Raw genomic sequence first — 19406 nt, 5'->3', positions numbered from 1 at the left:
CGATATACATAACAGGCCACTTAAAAGGGAGGAGGAGGAGGAGATGAGCAGTAGAGCAAAGCTGGAGGGCCACTGGGGGAGAAAATAGGAAAGAGCTGAGCTACGGTGAATCTTATGCAAAGGAAGCAGGTGTTGGGAGATGTGTAAAGGGCAGGCTGAAAACTCAGCTGCTTGGATAGTGCTTGGAAAACTATTATATGGAATATATAATAGCTGTGCTCCACTTGCTTCTCTTGCGTAGAAGCAATAGGTTGGGCTTCTTTCCTTTTCCCAGATGCCAGTTTTGACAAACTCTTAGAAACTGCTTTACCTCTGAGATGCCACACATCTGATGAATTCACTTGATGCTGGCTGCTGGGTTCAAAGATGTTGTGAGGGGGATGACTGACAGATGAATGGTCAGATAGATGATAAATTATGTGGAATGTCCCTTTGAGAGGCAAAGAGTACATTAATGTAATAATAGGAAGCCCTTATGCAGGGCAAAATCTGCCCAGTGCCTGACAACGTTATTTAGTCCTGTGTCAGTTGAAGGCAGGCAGCTGAAGACACAATGTGAATCAAAGGTGTTTGAACCAAAAGTATCTAAACCTCCCCTTCTTGAGGAAGCAGGTACACTATAAATGATACCCTGAGGAGATGTTGCTCCACTGTAGCATTGGAACAATTTGTTTAAAAATCCTTACCTTCCTCTGCTCAGGATACTTAAATACAAGTGTCATTTCTGTTAGTATCAGAAGACAATTCCTTTTGCCCCAATACATAATCTTGACAAAGACTATCAGGTCAGTTCTATAGGATGGCAATTTTTGTACAAACGGCAAGTGAAATTTTAGGGATTTTTTTTTTTTTGCACTGTGGCATTAGAGCAGCTGAGTAACCTCTCTCTATCCCCATGCTGGTAGGTCCCATAGGGTAAGCCCGTTGCAAACCCTCAGCACATGGTTCTGTTGCCCATTTTACTTCAGGAGGTTCACCGAAGTTGAAGCGAGTATGAGGAAAGGCTGGTTGATCTGAACTAGCTTTAGTTACACAAGGAATTCAAAGCTGACTTCAAAAAATTCAGTCAGCAATTCCTGGCATTTCTAACAAAGAATTGCTCGGATCATGTTCTTAGGCCCAGGTTTCTTTCATCTCTGGCAGGGCAGATTCCTAATGCAGATGAGGAAATTTCGAATTATAACGTGCAGTTGCAAGTTGAAGCACTAAATTCCTAGGTTGCTTACTTTGACCTGGTGGTATTACAACAATTTGATTTTTCTAGGCTTTTGCTTTGTGTAGTAAAACATACTCTTGACTTACCTTAGGTAACTAAATTTTTCCGTAGTGAAAACAAGGCAAGAACAGAGTTTTGACAGCCATTTTGTTGCTGTAAGAGTAATATGCTTGTCTTAAGTCCCATTGCTTTTGATTCATGAGTAATTTGTCTGTAAGAGTGCATGTTACCTATTTATTTTTGCATTTACTTAATGCTAGGTGGAGTCAAATTTGAACAAGTGTTGTCACCTTTCTTTAATATCCTTCTTATTTAGATGGGTTCATGGGTTTCTTTAAATGCTGTCTGTAATATGTTTTGGAATTCAAATTTATTTATAGAAAGAAGTATGAAAAGGGATGAGCTTTTGAGAAGTTACACTCTCTATTCCCCTTATGTTTCAGCGTTCTGTATAATTTTAAATGCAAAAGAAAACTTCAGAAAGCTGAAGCAATGAAATGTCTTGGCAGGAAACCACAGAGATTTGGGACTCTGATTTGCTGCTAGTGCCAGGTGTGCCAGTGCAGGGAACACTTTTGTATTCCTTGAAATAAAACCCTTAGCAGTGGCATTTTGATATCGTTGTTTTGGATCTGACTGTCCTCTGGCAATAACTGTTTGGGCAAAGGAGAATTCTACAAGATACTGTGTTGAATGCTAGTCGTGCAGTTCCTGTGAAGTCACGCAACTAGTATTTTCTCAGTCACTGTCAGAAGTAATTCAGAGTCTGCTGCTAACATTATTTAATGTAAGAAAGGTAGAATCATTAGTTTTGCGTGAAATATATAGAATGGAAAGAAATACATTACGCATGTCTCCAGATTGTTCCCAAATATTTTCTAGTTGTAATGTCACAAAAGTATGTTTTCCATTAATCTAATTTGTAAACTCTGGGGAGAAGGGTAGGATCTATCTTACTTGGCATGTGCAGCACTCAGTGGGTTTCATACTAGAAACTCTGTGGTTCTACAGTAAATACACGTTGTTAGTAATTGGTGTTAAATGCTGAAGATAATTACTTCAAATGTGAAGATGTGACGGGGTCAGCGTTTTGTTCAGAAATTTGTGGGTTTGCTGCTAGGAATTTGCTTTGTGTTTTGTGGAAGTCCAGTGTGATGGTATTTGTATGTGTCTACCTTGTATTTCCCAGATTTCTACCTTTTGAAAAACTGAAGCTGTAGGAATTTTTATCATTTGTGCTTTGAATTATTCCAGTTAATGAATGTCAATTAACTTATTTTTCAGTCACCCAGCATGGGCACCCTGATGGGGGTGTATTTACCATGCATGCAGAATATCTTCGGGGTTATTCTCTTCCTTCGGCTGACTTGGATGGTGGGAATGGCTGGAGTTCTTCAGTCCTTCCTGATTGTATTACTTTGCTGCTGTTGTGTGAGTATGTAGGTAAAATAATGCGTGTGACATAACCTCTGTGAAACTATTGAGAAACTCGGAGAGGCTGCGTTGTTGGTGCATGTGTAAAGAAAAGCCAGATTTATGTTAGATACTTCTGCTATGTTTGTAGCCATGTGATTTCTTTTTTTTTCCCCCATCTTTTTTTAAACTGGCAAACCATATCTAGTGTAGATACAGTCTTAATGGTGTTTGCCCAGCAAACAGCTGTTTTCTGTCCCTGTCCCAGGTCACGGCTGCTTGCTTTGCTGGACTAGCCTTTGCTGGAATTTCAGCTCTGCAGATGGAGAGACACCTGCGTTCTTTTATCTTGCTTTGTCTGCAGACACCCGTTATTTGACCTGATAAAGCACTGATCATCTCAAGCAAAAGTCTCAACAGCTTGATGATTAAATTCCTGCTACCCTTGTTTTCTTTCAGATAATGACCTGTCAAGGCAGAATAAATAGAAATATTGTATCTTATATGCAGTGGCAACTTTGCGCTATCAAGGAATAAGTTATGTTTCAGAAAACGTTGTTGACAACTATTGCTTCCTTTTCCTTGTTTTCCCCAGACTATGCTGACAACCATATCAATGAGTGCTATTGCCACAAATGGTGTTGTTCCAGGTAAGTGTAGTTAGCAAACTTCTAACTTCTAATTTGTGTTTAAAAAAAAAAAAAATTAGAATTGCTACAAGCTGTTAATGTGGTTTTATTCCAGAGAAACTTGCCTAAGCCAGGATACAAAGCCTGAATTCATATATAGTATTTTGTCTTAGTATCAATAAGGCTAAAGATTAATTGATTTGGTTTTTAGTTACCCCTGTGCTAACAAAAAGATACCTCAACTGAACCCCCAAAAAGCAGATACACAGTGTATAATTTTGCTGTATTTTTGTTGTGAATACTTTACAGTTTATAACAATCAATAAATGATAATTTTACTCTCGCTTTTCTTGTTTCATAGCTGGTGGCTCCTATTTCATGATATCCAGGTCATTAGGCCCAGAGTTTGGTGGGGCCGTAGGGCTGTGCTTTTATTTGGGAACAACATTTGCAGGAGCAATGTATATCCTTGGTGCCATTGAGATTTTATTGGTGAGTAGTACCAGAGTAGTCCTGCTTTTAAGACAAATAGCATATAGAAAATACCACACTATTCTTGTCCCATGTTCATATACGTGTTTACAGGTAGAAACCAGAAGGTCTCCAGTTTCTCAGTGACCAATTCTGTACCGCTAGTGCTTCCCTTTGGAAGTTGCACACTGTGGGTATCCAGAATGGAAGGTGCCCTGAAAACGTAGATCGAAGTATGACTTAATCAAAGGCACATGCTCATCATTGATAAAGTTGGCTCCGTTGTGCTACTGAAATACAATGGGCCGTTATCCCTTGACTTTTCCTATAAACTGAAGATTCCTGGTGAAGAGCATGTTGCAAATTGGAAAGTCATTTACATTTCTAGTATAGGTGCAAGTTTACTATAGTAATATAGACAGAGTTCTGTTCTTGTCTTCCGTCAGCTTGCTTTCTTCTTGTTTCAGACATATATTGTGCCACAAGCAGCAATTTTTCATCCATCCGGTGCCCACGATGCATCCAGTGCTATGCTAAACAACATGAGGGTGTATGGAACTGTATTCCTCATCCTAATGGCAGTGGTCGTCTTTGTAGGCGTGAAATACGTTAACAAATTTGCTTCCCTCTTCTTGGCCTGCGTAGTAATATCCATACTGTCCATTTATGCTGGAGCTATCAAGTCCATCTTTGATCCACCTGAATTTCCGTGAGTAATATTTCTGGATGGGGGTATAGCTTTGCCTACAGGTCTTCTTCAATGGAAGTTACATAAAACTTGTGCCTAATATATTGTCAAAGCTATCTTTTTTGCGAATTACTTCAGATTTTTTTTTTTAGCCGCATATAGCAACAGTGACAGTCTTCCACATGCAAAGCTCGTGGAATAGAAGTTTCTTAGGCTAAAACGAATACATTATTACATTCTTTAACTATTCTGGTAGAATTAAGCCTCATGGTGAGTATACAGATTGATGGAGGCTGACATTTCTCTGCTTCCTGCAAAGACAATCCAGTATCTTAGCCTACAGCTGTTGAGTTAGATATTAGCAAGAATTTTGCTGGGTTATTTATGGCAGTTAGTAGGAAGCAGTTTGGCAGGTCTCTTTGCCCCAGGCCAGTCAGGCATGATGTGCAGCCTTCGTGGTTGGAAACTGGTGGTGTGATGCACCTGCTTGCTGAGAAATAGGGCATCTCTTAGGAATATGGGAAGTCTGACGGTGGGGCCGTGCTCAGGCTCCAGCAAAACTTCCCTTGGTCCAAGAGCAGATTAGTCCGCCATGTGAGTAGCCCTGCTCTGAACACAATGTGTGCTCCTTGGCATGTTGGCAGTTAAACATGTAGTACGGTTTCTGAAACTCGGAGCTGGAGTGGCAATAATGTGGATGTATGTGTTTTACCAGAAACGCAAACAGTGTTTCCTGATACTGCTGACAAGAGATGAATGGAATGGAAATAAAGGAGTTCAGTCTGCATAATTATTCACATCTTAAAATGTTTTGACCATAACTAAGTACTTGCAACCCTCAAGTGCTCCCTTCAGGGCCCAATGATTATAATGTTTTACAGCAGTGGCAGGTTTACAGCAGTAAAAATAAAACAATGTCTCTATCTCCCCCTCATTATCTCTTGGATTGTTCTTCAATGTTCTTCCTGTCTTTCTTCCTTGGGCTGTATTCCCTTTTCTTTTGCTGAAGTGACTAGATACTGTATTTATTTTTAATTCTGGAGGGGAAGGCTTCTCTGAAGTTACAGTTCACAGGCCTGCAAACCCTACAAAAATGGCTCTGCCTCTTCCATTTTTTGGCTTTAGTGATTGGTAAGACCTGTGAAACAATTAAACTTATTAAAATGGAAGAAACTACTTTTTTTCTGGCACTGTGGACAGAAGCTGAATGAACTTTTAGTGGCAGCAAGCTGTTAGTTATATCACCATGTTAAGTGGAATGATCTTTGGAGAAGTGGATTAAAAATTTTCACTGCTGGAATAAACCGTATTTGTGGTTAGGTGAAAACAACAGGCACTGGAGGGTTTTAGCAATTATGCATACTATCTCCTGACAAGAACCACCTCTGCTTATTGTGATTGAAATGTATGTTCCTTCTGAAGCTAAAATGTCAGGGGTCATTTGAGTGCTGCTATACAGAAACTGGGATAATGCGATTCCAAATATCTTTAGATATTCTAAGTATCTAGTAATTTGAATGCTAGTATTCTTCAGATCTCTTCCACTCCAGCAGTTCTGTTTAACTGGGGGGGGGGGGGGGGGGGGGGAAGGCCTAATCTTTCCCTTTCATTGTTTAAGGTAAACTTACCAAATTCAATAAATCACACTGATGTAGGTTTTTATACCTCTCCCAAAATTGTTGGAAAAGCAGCTTTACACTTTTGACCCTTAAAGGAAACAGACACACAGTCTTTGTCCTGCTACCACCATCCTTTTGAAACCGAGCAATGATGTAGCAGACTAGAGCCTCTTGAATGTTCCATGATACGAAAGAAGAATTATGGGGAAGGGTGGATACCATTTTCCTGGTACCATATAATAACACTGGTTTTCATGTTTCTCTTCCAGGATTTGCATGTTGGGCAACAGGACTTTGTCAAGAGATCAGTTCGATGTTTGTGCCAAAACTGTAATTAAGGATAACGTTACTGTGGCCTCTGAGCTTTGGAAGCTCTTCTGCCACAGTACAAACTTAACCACCGAGAACTGTGATGAATATTTCCTAATGAACAATGTCTCTGAGATAGCAGGAATTCCAGGAGTTGCTAGTGGCATTTTAAAAGGTATGATTGAATTTTTCCCTTAAAGAGGAGGCATGCCAAGCAGTTGAAATGGGTTGAACTGTTCCTTGCTGGTTAAGAAAGAGGGGATGAAGAAATGTAATTACAGTGAAGAAAATTATCTTCAATAAAGAAAACCAAATCTTACAATCTTGAAAAAGAGTAGATGGCACTTTTCTCCTGATACAGTACTTCTCTGATGTAAAACTGATTAAATTTGTTTTGTACATCTCACAATTTCAGAAGAAAGTCAGCTATAATTGTAAGACATACTAACATAAGTTGTTAAAATTTTTCAGAACTCCCTGTAGCTATGACTCTCCATTTTAGACAGGTTAAGATTATGTCTTGAAAGAGTACTTGTATTAAATCAGTGTATCTCCTTCTTTGCCCGCTGCTGAATATAGTATCATTGAAGAGTGTTCATTATTGAAATGAAGCCCAGAGAACAGCTGCTTTGGGCAGGTGCTGAGTGCCTAAGGCTCCCGTTTTCACAGGAACCAGTAGTCCGGTTTCTAAAACGGACTCAGCATTTATTAATGAAATTTCAAATGCCAATCATATAATTCTGTAATTCTTCCACTGTCTAAAGAACAAGTCCATTTATATCTAGAAAGCTGGTCAGTATTGCTGCTTTGGATTCTCTGAGCCATGATGTGTGGGTATGGTGGTTCATTAAAAATATTCAATTCATTTATTGTGGCTAAAATAGGTATGAAGTTAAAAGAATGTTAAGTTTAGTAATATTAAAGGATAAAGAGTGCTTAGACTGCTGTAGGCTATTCATACATATTTATTGTTTTAGTTACAGATTCCCTTGAAAGCATGCAATATAAATTTTCTTTCATGTAGCTGGTATATGTCTTAATTTTTATTGATCACTGAATTGCATGAATTGCATTTGTAATCTTCAGCTGTAGCCCCGTTATAAGAACAGGTTTGAACTGAAACATTCTTTTCTTTTCTGTGGTGCGATAACAACATTGAAGACAACTTGTGGAGCAATTATTTGGAGAAAGGAGAGATACTGGAGAAAGCACATCACCCATCTGTTGATGTAGCAGGCCAGAAGAACAACCTTCATCTGTATGTGCTTTCAGATATAGCTACTTCATTCATGGTGCTGGTTGGCATCTTCTTCCCTTCAGTGACCGGTGAGAATACTGGGACAAGAAGGCATCTTGGGTCTCTGGGCTTTCTTCTCTCCCATGATCTTACATCCAAAATGTATTTTCAGGTATCATGGCTGGTTCAAACAGATCAGGGGACCTCAAAGATGCACAGAAATCCATTCCTGTTGGAACAATTCTTGCTATTGTCACCACATCATTAGTCTGTATCCTTTTACAATTAGTGGAGTCCTGGCACGTTGTGACTCAGATGAATGACTGTGTATCTAATTTGTGGAACTGCTTTCAGGTGACTAAATTATCAGTGTGAGTATGACTGGTCAGTGGGGGGAAAACAAAAAACCAGTCCTTGAGCTGAAAGCATCAGAATTACTATCCTGCTGTTCTCCATCCTCCTTTGTGTTGGGTTTTTTTGTTTTGTGTTCTTGCATTTCTGTTGCTTTTCTTTGCTGCGTGGTGGTCTATAGCTTTTCAGGCTGGTGGAATACAAGTATACATTTTTTTAGGATGCAGTGGACCATTAAGATGAGGGAAGGCTTTGAATGGGAGAGATCATAAATTTCAGTTCCTTAAAAATAAAAATGCGCGCCTTTTAGTTTGAGTGACCTTAAGGAGTATAGGCTTTCTGCAGTGTTTTAGGGCAAGATAAACCAGAGTTAGAAATCACACTAGATGGTCCCCAAGTGATTTTTTTTCTGTTTTTGTTTTGGTTTGGGTTTTTTTTGGGTGCGGTGGGTGTGCAAAGGTTCATGTGTAGACTCAGCTGCTCACTGGAACCAATGAATTTATGTATGTATTTTAAAGTCAGTGAAACAAGATCATCTTACATAAGCTTACAGGACTGTATTTTTTTTTCCCCTTGATTTTTAACATCGTCATCTGATCTAGTGCTATTCCATGATTCGCAGTCACATCCCCAGCTGGCATGCGTGGAAGTGTTACAAACAGCGTGCTCAGTAGTGAGCTCCATGTAGCTGTGAACAACTCATCATTTCCCGCCTGTTTCCACTGACACTGGAGTACGTAACTTGTGGAATATGAGGGTGTTCCTCATACCAGATTTCTAGGTGGTGTGTGTTTGTGTTGAGAGGAACGGCCTTTGTCCCAGTTGAAGTTGCCAGGTTTTGTATCTGGTTAAACTCTTCAAGGCTAGGATGACAGGAGCTTTGCTTAGGAAAGACTCTTTTAATCTCTTCTCTCCTGCTAGAGAAAAGATGAAGCTGAGGTCTTTCAGCTTCATCTAGTTGTTGGTGTCCCAAATGACAATTTATCAACATAAGAGATTAAAAAAAGCAAGGCAAAAGGTAATTAATATGAGCAAGGGCTTCAAAACTTCTTTATCAGAGCTTTCTGAATAAATCCCACCCAAAGGGCAGCTGGCTGAGGTGACTGTCCTGGCATTTCTGTTGTTTTGAACCTGTTTTTTTGGCAAACCTTGCCAAGCTGTGAATCAGCATCCCAGCTCACTTGTCCCACCTTTTTGGGAGCGCAGCTTTTCCAGATGTTACTTTGGGAACTGACCCTGTACCAAAAAGTCTGTGTTTCCTATGAAAGTAATAATTATTAAAACAGGTCACAGACATAACCCCCAGCTCTAGTGTTAAAATATTTGCGGGTCAAAACTTACTTTGTGATGGGTAAGTTTATATGTAGATATTAATACGCCACCCAGTGGAAGGCTTACACTGTAATTTTTAAGAGTGATCAATGTTTCCCCTTTTATTACTCTTTGTATTTTACAGTTGCGTTTCAGGGGTAGGGGGTGGAGTTTAGGACTTAATTATTCATGTAAACTTAAATCACAAGGTCAAAACCTTTACTGGAATGCCAGATCCAAAAAACCTGAAGTATTTTGTACTCCCCAATTCAGTAGTAGTACAGTTTAATAGCAAACTCAATATTCAAAGACTTAATGGTGATGTGAATGCCATTAAGAGACCACAAAATGAGAAAGTGCAAAGTAATGGTTTGCTGTATGTTTAAAATAACTTCAAAGGAAATAATTTTATATGTAAATGTCAATTTAATCTGCTAGATTAGTACAGAAACTGAGATTAAAATATCTCTTTTGTCTCTCCTTCTCTTGTGTCTGAAGATATGTCCTTTATTGTAACATTTAAAATGATCTTTTTTTAAAAATTGAAACTTAGAATACCAACTCTGTCACTTTAATATTAGAAAGTATATATGAGCAGTGAGGCATTAATTTACTCATGAGCTTTACCACATACTTATGAAGATGCTGCAGTGCAAATGCTGTAGGACAGAGGCACGTGTTGAACTTTACACAGTATTTTCCATAGTTGTTTTCATCTGCCATGTCTAAATAAATCCCACTTCCTTAGCACACGGTACTCAAGACTTCAGTTGTGTGTTATTATTTGGAGCCTGCATAGAAGGTGTAGTCCTGAGAGATAAGTAAGTTTTACTGCTTTAATACTCTCCTTTCTTTTTTTTTTTTTTTTTTTTCCAGGGATGATGTGTTCTTTCCCATCTTGTGCCCCTCTCCCTTTTTTTTTTTTTTTTATCTTTTAGTTCTGGGTGCCTTTTAAACCATATTTGTATGTAAATTATAAACACTGTTTTGGGAATCTTCTTGTATTTGATTTGATACAGATTTTCTGTCCTATGTCTTAATTCCTTCCCCTCCCTCCTACTGCCCCCTCCCCCCTATTTTGATGAGCCCTTTTTAGTTTGCAGGGGTACTGGAGCCCTTGCTGAGCTAGGCGAGCCCGCAGCCCCCGTGTGAGTGGGGCTGTGCAAGGGCCGCTGAGGGAGGTTTGAGGCCAGGCACCCCTTTTGGGGCTGGCAGCTTTGGCCTGGGAGCAGGGGCTGGACGTTTACAGTTTTGAGGGTGGACGCTGATTTTGGTCAAGAGTGACGTAATGAGTTCCAGGGGTACTCGTTCAAAGATCAGATCCCTACAGTGACCTATAGATTTCTACTTTTTCTTTCTCTTCCCTAGAGAAGCAAGGTACAAACCAACAAAAATTACCTCTCTTTTTTTTTTTCTTTTTTTCTTCTCCAGATGAACCTGATTTTTTTTTTTTTCCTCAATTCGTTGTCCTCTTTTTGTTAATTACTGAGTTTGGCAAAATTACTCTTTGCAAACTGGTTTCTGGCTTCATTGCCATCTGAGGTACTACTGCTTATTTTTGTAAAAGTACTTGTGATGTCAATAGTTTATGCCAAATACCTGAAATTATTTCAGCGTACAGTATGTTAGGAAATATTTTGCTGAGTCGCTCTAATCTTGCTTACGCTTGCTGACTGTGTTCCCCAAGTCAATGACCAGTCTAAGGTACGTTCCCTTTCCCGTGCCAAAGAAACTCTTAAAAGACAGGTAGATGGCACACATCTGTGTATGTGCTCATAGTAGTATTTATAGGAAGAATTATTTCCTCGTAGCATTTGTGGTTATTGTCTTGCATAGAAACCCAATCAGACATCTGTAACTAGACGAAGTTTGGTATTTGGTAATCTCTGCCCTCAGGTGTTCCCAGTAAACCAAATGGCAATGGTCCCAGTACTAGAGTCTACAAGTACTTTTTGTGAAAATTTCCCTCATATCGATGGACTCTTTCCAGTGGACAAGCAATGAAATGCTTGTGAATATAGTTGTCTGGGGAAAAAAAATCCAAACAAACAACAAACCAAAGCAAGCAACCAAAAAAACCCCAGTCTTCTGTAGGGATCTCTGATACTGGATTGTGTTTGGTGTTTTAAGCATTAAACTTACTTTTTTTGTTAAGAACTGCATCTTTCTAGGTGAAAGTGGAAAATAATGTGATAATAACGTAAAGGTTTTATAATATAAAATCAAAAGAAAGTTTTGAAATTGTTGAAATCAGGCTGCAGACACTTCCTATCTGTGTATTAAAAGTAACTCAGATTACTTCCTGTAGTTCCTAATCAAGAATATATATATAACATATATAGTATTTAATATTTAAATGACATCTTAAAACAGACCAAGAAAATGAAAAGTGAGTGTCAAAATACTCTTTTGAATACAGATGTCTCGCTGCTCCTCTCTGCAGGTACGGTGATGCAGTGAACAAGAACTTAGTGGTGGGGACCCTTTCGTGGCCCTCGCCATGGGTCATTGTGATAGGATCCTTCTTCTCTACCTGCGGAGCAGGTTTACAGAGCCTTACCGGAGCCCCCCGGCTGCTGCAGGCGATAGCAAAGGACAACATCATTCCTTTCCTCTGGGTTCGTACATCTTAAAGGCATTGTGAACATAGTAACTAACCAGCTATTTGACTTTATGCTCTTGGAAATCAGATTTATTTTCCCTTGTTTGCCTAGCATTGGTATGAAGGTCAATAGTTTTTATTTTAATGCTTTGTTGGTGTTTTTTTTTGTAAAAAAAACCCCTACAAATATTTATAAAGGAGTTTGAATAGAGATATATGGTAATTTTATGAAGAAATCTAACATCCAATTCAGTGAAGCACAAAAAGCCATTAGAATAATTTGACTCTAGAGAAAAAAGTATGTAGGAAAATTACTATTGTTTTTTAAAATGTTATTTTTTTTTCAGTATAACCTTATGAAATACTTTGAAGATATGCTTAATGTTTCTGTTCTTCAGGTTTTCGGTCATGGAAAAGCAAATGGTGAACCGACATGGGCTCTTCTCTTAACAGCATTAATTGCTGAGCTGGGAATCCTTATTGCTTCACTTGACATGGTGGCTCCAATTCTCTCAATGTAAGAAACGGGGGGTTGCTTTTTAAGGGGATGGAGGGTGGGAGGAGAAAAGAGTGATACTCTTTTGAGTTTTGCTAATTTGATTGTCTTTCAGAACCGTATCTTAAATCAGTAAAGCACATTACTGGAACCTGAGTTCCGTTTCTGTGAATTCTCTGGGTTCAGGGTCTACATATAAATTTATTTGTTTCTGCTCTGGAGTATTCTGCGAATAAACATGTTTTTAGTATATTATTATTCTGTTGGGGGAAAATGTTATTTTTGTCACAGAACAAAGATAGTGTTGTTATGGATAGATCTGACTTGATCCAATTAAAAAACTGTTCTAACTATTTTATACTGATAGTTGAGGCTAATAAGAATCAGAGGGATAGGCACATATGACAGGGCAGCTGTATTTTGACAGTAGATCATTTCTGTGATTGTAATACATGCCAGAATCTATAAATGTGTGTGCTAAAAGGTTTTGCACTTTTTTTGCTTCTGCAGGTTTTTCTTGATGTGTTACCTCTTCGTTAATCTGGCATGTGCAGTACAGACGCTTCTTAGAACCCCAAACTGGCGGCCCCGATTTAAATACTATCACTGGTAAGCAAAAGGCCAGCAAGCTTTACATCTAGTCTGTAATCTACAGAGTGGGTTTTAGAAGAACTCTCTCCATGAGGGTTGTGGCATCTTTTATTTCTCTGGATATCAGTTCTAGACAAGAGTACATTGATGTAATACTCATAGTGGACCAGACCCAGATATTTAATGGCTTGAGAGTTTCATGCCAGCAACAGGATACTAAAACTGTTGAGGATGGGGGAGATTGGAAGCTTTAGTTTCACTGCCAGTTCAGAATAGACAACTTAAAGAAAAAAGAGCAGGAAAATAATTTACTTGTTTTTAAGCTTTTCTACCCCACTACTCACTAATATCTTTGCTTTTTTGTTGCAGGGCACTCTCATTTTTAGGCATGAGTATTTGCCTGGCACTGATGTTCATTTCATCTTGGTATTATGCTTTGGTAGCTATGCTTATTGCAGGCATGATTTACAAGTACATTGAATACCAAGGGTAAGTATTAACTGGATAGAAAAGGGTAGGACACAGACTGGGTCTATTTTTCATGAATCATCTCTAACCTTCGCATTTGGAGAAGGAACTGCCCAGACATGTGACTTAGAGGGCTTCCCTTATCACTTCTTTTTTTTTTTCCTCTTCATTTTACTGTGTCAGTGCTAAACAAAAGCCCCTGAAGTGCTTTGTTGTTAAGCCTCTAAAGGTGTTTGGTGAAACTTGAGAGTCACAGGAATCAAAAATCCTGGCTGGGATCCTCCCTCCTGCTGCCTATCACACATAATTACTCAGGCCCCGAACTCCTGAAGGCAGCCATCTTATTCCAGTTTATTTGGTGCAAAGGTCTGTCTAGAACAGTCCTTGAATAGCTGAATCTGCAGGTTAGGTTGCCTGAGATTGTTAATATCTGATGGAGTCAGGCTGTAGTATGGCTGTGTAAGTGAATTTTAACAAATCAGGTATTGAAATGCCTGCTTATGCTTGGGAAGCATCCTCTGTAGAGGAGTGCTGATTACAAATTAAACACAGAATGTGTTGTGGTATACATTTGACTGAAACATTCACATTTGTCTCACATGATACGTGGTATCACAGACATACCTGTACAAATGATAAATATACATGCGATGCATGCTATGTATCACATTAGTAAACTCATTATAAGGTAGTGATTTCTCTGTAGCATGACTGTAAGTGTGCAGTTAAACACTCATGAAACCATATATGTATTGGCTAAATTGTGTGTTCTTCACAGTGCGGAGAAGGAATGGGGTGATGGTATCCGGGGTCTGTCACTCAGCGCAGCAAGATACGCCTTACTCAGACTGGAGGAGGGCCCTCCACACACAAAGAACTGGAGGTACTAATTTTAGACTAATAAAACGCACTGTTATGAGTATCTACTTCACTTAAGGAATTAAAATGGACTCCAAATGAGATGCTTTTGGTCTGTGTGAATGAATTTAAATGCACAGAATGTTTTAAAAAAAAAAAAAAAAAAAAAAAAGTGTTGAGTCTGAGGCAAGCTGCCCTGTCACTGCCCAAGCCCTACTGTGTGGGCCCTGCATGGGCAGAACCTTCGTGTCCTTTGGATCTTTAATTGATCTCTGAATTGGTGAATTCAGAAGTGGAACTTGGGAAAACTGTGGAAATCTCAGAGTCCAGAGGCCCATGATAATTTGCACAGGGGGCACAAAGAAGTCACTGCTATCATTCTAGGATTAAAAACCAGAACAGCGGCCAACATTTCTCCCTCTGGCTTTGTGTGTTGAAGACAGATTAAGTGGGCAAGAACCCTCCTCTCAGTTATGCATTGCACAACTCTTAGACTCTGAACAAGAGGACTAGGAATCTACCAAAGAGAGTATTTTATAAATCTTTTTATACTTGGTCAACCATAGCTTAAGAGAGAAAACAACTTAATTGATGTGCAGCAATACCTTAAGGGACAGATGGGATCTGTGTTTAGATGAAAATATTCACGTTTCCCAACTGTTTGGCACAAGTATCCAAATAGATCTGAAGGACCGCCTTACAATATGAACACAGTGTGCGCTCTAATAGTGCTTAAAAGAGACTTGAAAATCAACCATGTGAATAAAACACTAATGCAAGCCTCTTAAGCTAAGTACATGAACGGGTTTTATGAATGTCAAAACAATGCAGCAGAATTCCCTCAACGCTTCAAATCTGCTTTGAATCAAGAGAAACAAAATATCAATTAAAATCCCTCTAATGTGTGAGGTACAGAAAGGATGTTCACAGTTAATATTCAAGCACGATTGAAGTGATGAGAGAGGCAGGTTTTTAGAAGTGTTTTTGTTAAAGCCTTAGTAAAAAATACATTCCCTCTTTTTATTTTCTCCAGGCCTCAGTTGCTAGTGCTTCTGAAACTTGATGAAGATTTGCATGTAAAATACCCTAGATTGTTAACATTTGCATCTCAGTTGAAAGCTGGCAAAGGTTTGACTATCATAGGATCAGTGATCCAAGGGAATTTCTTGGAAACTTATGGAGAAGCCCAGGCTGCTGAACAGGTCGGTGTCTTAAACAAATTCCTAAAGTAAAAAGGGGTGAGTAGGCAGGTGACTTAAAAGTTTCATAATCATTCATGGAGAAAAGTGTGGTGTAGTGATAAGTATATTACAAAAAGCATTGAAGGATGGTTCTGAAAATTTGTTAATAAATCATTTCATCTTCCTCACTGTGTAAACATGGCATCATAGCCCTGTTTACATCTGTATAGTATCAGCACATCACTGTTTTCTTCCCCAGAAGCTTTTTTTATACAGGAAAACTGTTACAAAGGAAAAACTAATTCATAGGTTTAGTTTTTAAACAAGTAAAGGGTATGGTATTCTTGATAGGTGTGGGGGGGTTCAGTGCTTATATTTGTAAACTGAATGTAATAACACAGCGTGTTACGTAGAAATCTGAAACTGGAAATCTGAATGAAGTTACCTTGGGTTTAAAAAGGTGAGTGTTTTAGGATTAGAAAATGAGACAGTAACACACATATCACTGACTACTACTATGAATGAGAGATTATAGCACAAACCAAAAAACCCTTCTCTTAATCTCTTAGATATTATGTTTGGAAGAGAACTGTGTGTTTTAAACAAGTATTATTCACAATTAATGGCTATTTTCTCTTCTGTTTTATTAAGGAAAGCAGATGAGCAGAACTTGGCTTTGAAATATGTTTTACCTGTGGACGTGTGAACCAGGAATTTACACTGAAATCACATGACAGAGAAATACTAAGAGTTCTTTTGGTTGTGAGTTTTTTCCTTCTCTCTCTTGCAGACTATTAAGAATATGATGGACATTGAGAAGGTGAAAGGATTTTGTCAAGTAGTTGTGGCCAATAAAGTTCGAGAAGGAATTGCCCACTTGATCCAGTCCTGTGGACTAGGCGGCATGAAACATAACACTGTGGTTTTGGGGTGGCCATATGGCTGGAGACAAAGTGAAGATCCAAGGTCATGGAAGACGTTTATAGGTGAGCTTTAAAGGTTCTGTCTGTGTGAACAGAGATGTTTATTACACATATGGTACACATGGGGGATGTTAACAGAATCCTTGTGAAATTGGTTTTGGTTTTTAGTCTGTTTTTTCTAGTAATAGTTGTGAAGTAGATAATTTCTCACAAAAGTGCTCTAAGTTTGAAATATTACTTCTTGTAGGTAGAAGACCTATGAAAGACCTTCAAAGATTAATCTAGCAGCTAAAATTCATCTGCCTAATGAATGGTTAAAAAATTACAGACATGAGAGATACCAGTTTTATGGCAACATATGATTTGTTTCCTAGATAATCTCTGCCTTGTCGCTGGTCCTAACCTATCCATCTCTTTCCACTACTGGAGTGAACACTCTCCTTGCCTGTATGCCTCTCCTTCCCCTGTGGTCCGGTTACTTAACACAGTCAGATTAGAACGAAGTGGGTGCTTTCTCCTCGTACTGAGCATTGAAGCTTGCTGCTTTTATTTCAAACATGAAATAGGGCTTGTGTTCCTGCAAGTCTGTTTTATCCTAGCTTTGTCATTTGGTCTGACCTGTCTATACAAGCCTTGCTGTGCATACTTGCCTTTATGTAAGTGATGACTTTTATGGTTTGCTGACATTTCCTCAGTAACTTTTTTTAAAAAAAAACAACCCACAAACAAACATAGATCACACTTTCAGAATTGGAAGTAACTGTCTGTTCTTCTCCTTTGGGCAGGTACTGTTCGCTGCACAACTGCAGCCCATCTGGCTCTGCTGGTTCCCAAAAATGTGTCTTTCTACCCCAGCAACCATGAGCGTTACAATGAAGGCAACATTGACGTGTGGTGGATTGTGCATGATGGAGGCATGTTGATGTTGCTTCCTTTTCTTCTCAAACAGCACAAAGTAAGGAGCTAGCCAAAGAATGTTTGCCACCCAACTACTTCTGTGCGCAGTAGTTTAAAGAAACAAGGTCCAGTAGTGGAGCCTGTATTGATAAATAAGAGTGGATATATTGATAAGTTTCTGTTTCATAGAGCAAAATATTATTGGTTCAAATACTGAGAGTTTGCATTCCCTCATCAGGTTTGGAGAAAATGCAAGATGAGAATCTTTACTGTTGCTCAGATGGATGATAACAGCATCCAGATGAAGAAGGATTTGGCTACTTTCCTCTATCAACTCCGAATAGAGGCAGAGGTAGAAGTGGTAGAAATGGTAAGGGACTTGAGCCCATTTTTCACTTTATGATGCAAATGGTGGTATTTGGTTATGACTTGATTAGAAGCACAGTATTTTTTTTTTATTTCTGCAGCACAATAGTGATATCTCAGCATATACTTATGAGAGAACTCTTATGATGGAGCAGAGATCTCAGATGCTGAGGCAAATGAGGCTGACAAAAACAGAGAGGGAAAGGGAGGTATGTCATTTGTGGTTGATTGCTACGGGCTGCTGAGGTGGATGACACAAAGTGCCTTCCTACGAGTGTTATATATAGCTGCTGCTTAAATTTAACTCCTGTGTTCTAAAGGTGTAAGGAAATACTTTTAGTGTAGCTTTTTTGTTTCCCAAAATTGCATGTAGTCATTGAATAGCCTGGCTGTACTTGCAAAACTATGCTAGAAATGGTTTGTTTGGGAGGAAAAGGATAGCAGTGCATATGCTGTAGACACGACTTGTGTGTTCCTCTTTGTGATGTAAATGATAGTCAATGACTTGAGGATGTAAGTCTTGTCTCAACCCTTTCTTGACCTTGTTTTTGCTTTATATGAGATGTCCGGGGTTTGTCTCAATTTGTAGTATATCCTGTTTTCCTACTGAAAATTTCATTCCAGTTTGGACACGTAGCTATGAAAGGTGCAGATGATCTAATTTTTCTGCATGTGTTTGTCCAACTATGTTGTTGTTGTCAGTTTTGAGTCAAACTTGTCCATTGTTTCAGACCATGTCATGATGTGAGCTAGACTGTTGTTTTTTCTTGTACAGATACCAGGCCTCTGTTAGTCCAAATTCTGCATGGCTTACACCCATCAAAACTGTTTAAAGTCAGTTTGGTCTGTAAGATCATTGGCTAGGGCAGATGCCTGGTACCAGAGCTGTCTTAAATGCTGAGCTGACTGTTCCATTGTGTGTTTTATTTTGTACAAAAAGTCTTTAGTTGCTTAAACAGAACCAGGGAACATAAAATAAAGTCTCCGAGTTTACCTTGTCATTCGTGTGCCTTCTAGGCTCAGCTGGTAAAGGACAGACATTCAATAGCACGTTTGGAGAGCCTCTACTCTGATGAAGAAGATGAGGGGGACCCAGTTCCTGAGAACATCCAGATGACCTGGACAAAAGAGAAATGTGATGCTGAGAAGCGGAACCGAGGCAGTGCTGTGGGAAGCTTCAGAGATCTCATCAGCATTAAGCCGTGAGTCTTGTCTAAGTCAACAGCTTGCTCCTCCTGAAACTCTAGATGTGCTGTGCTTTTGTCCTTTGTCTCCTAATCCTTGGTTTAGATCTGCGCAATAAACATTGAGACCTGACTACGGAAAAGACAGCAGTTAGCCTCCTGAGAAATCTCTAACCAATTAAATGTGGCACACATCCCTCAACATTTTACTTGGTATAGTCAAACTCTGTTGGAGCTGTTGAATCCTATTATAACTTACCTCCTGTCCCCCAAATACCTCAACAAACCACACAATTAAAAACCAGACCGATAATTTCCCTGATCTAATCAGAATTTTAAAAAAGACTGATAATTTCACTAATGTGTAGTGCAGATGCTTAATGCAGCAAGGAAGAAGCTGTGGAGATGGTGCTGAATGACTGTGAATAGAACACGTGTGTGATAAAACCCTCCAAGACAGGCTTGCTGTTGAAGGAACACTGACAAGTAACAACAGCCATAGTATTATCACGTGCGTGCCCCATGAATAGGTAGAAATAAAGCTCTATTTGTGGCTTTGTATAAAAACGCATGAATCTCCTGTGACCTCTTTGATG

General features: G+C 39.1%; 1 protein-coding gene across 4 annotated transcripts in view; it reads left to right on the top strand.

Annotated features, from left to right (window-relative positions):
- SLC12A4 (solute carrier family 12 member 4) overlaps positions 1 to 19406 on the top strand; it is a 51007-nt gene that overhangs the window by 27074 nt on the left and 4527 nt on the right. For all 4 annotated transcript variants that reach the window (XM_054840088.1, XM_054840090.1, XM_054840093.1 and 1 more), the window contains 19 exons: positions 2501 to 2647; positions 3225 to 3279; positions 3620 to 3750; positions 4197 to 4438; positions 6306 to 6520; positions 7507 to 7671; positions 7755 to 7853; positions 10008 to 10065; positions 11688 to 11862; positions 12245 to 12363; positions 12853 to 12951; positions 13303 to 13422; positions 14180 to 14284; positions 15293 to 15461; positions 16231 to 16426; positions 17149 to 17318; positions 17499 to 17630; positions 17728 to 17835; positions 18644 to 18828. In XM_054840088.1, the coding sequence (XP_054696063.1) occupies positions 2501 to 2647; positions 3225 to 3279; positions 3620 to 3750; positions 4197 to 4438; positions 6306 to 6520; positions 7507 to 7671; positions 7755 to 7853; positions 10008 to 10065; positions 11688 to 11862; positions 12245 to 12363; positions 12853 to 12951; positions 13303 to 13422; positions 14180 to 14284; positions 15293 to 15461; positions 16231 to 16426; positions 17149 to 17318; positions 17499 to 17630; positions 17728 to 17835; positions 18644 to 18828 (2690 nt within the window). The remainder of the gene's footprint in view (positions 1 to 2500; positions 2648 to 3224; positions 3280 to 3619; positions 3751 to 4196; positions 4439 to 6305; positions 6521 to 7506; positions 7672 to 7754; positions 7854 to 10007; positions 10066 to 11687; positions 11863 to 12244; positions 12364 to 12852; positions 12952 to 13302; positions 13423 to 14179; positions 14285 to 15292; positions 15462 to 16230; positions 16427 to 17148; positions 17319 to 17498; positions 17631 to 17727; positions 17836 to 18643; positions 18829 to 19406) is intronic.

Source organism: Grus americana, chromosome 13 (genome assembly GCF_028858705.1).
Source record: "Grus americana isolate bGruAme1 chromosome 13, bGruAme1.mat, whole genome shotgun sequence".
Lineage (NCBI taxonomy): Eukaryota > Metazoa > Chordata > Aves > Gruiformes > Gruidae > Grus > Grus americana.
This window is presented reverse-complemented; position numbering and strand designations above follow the sequence as displayed.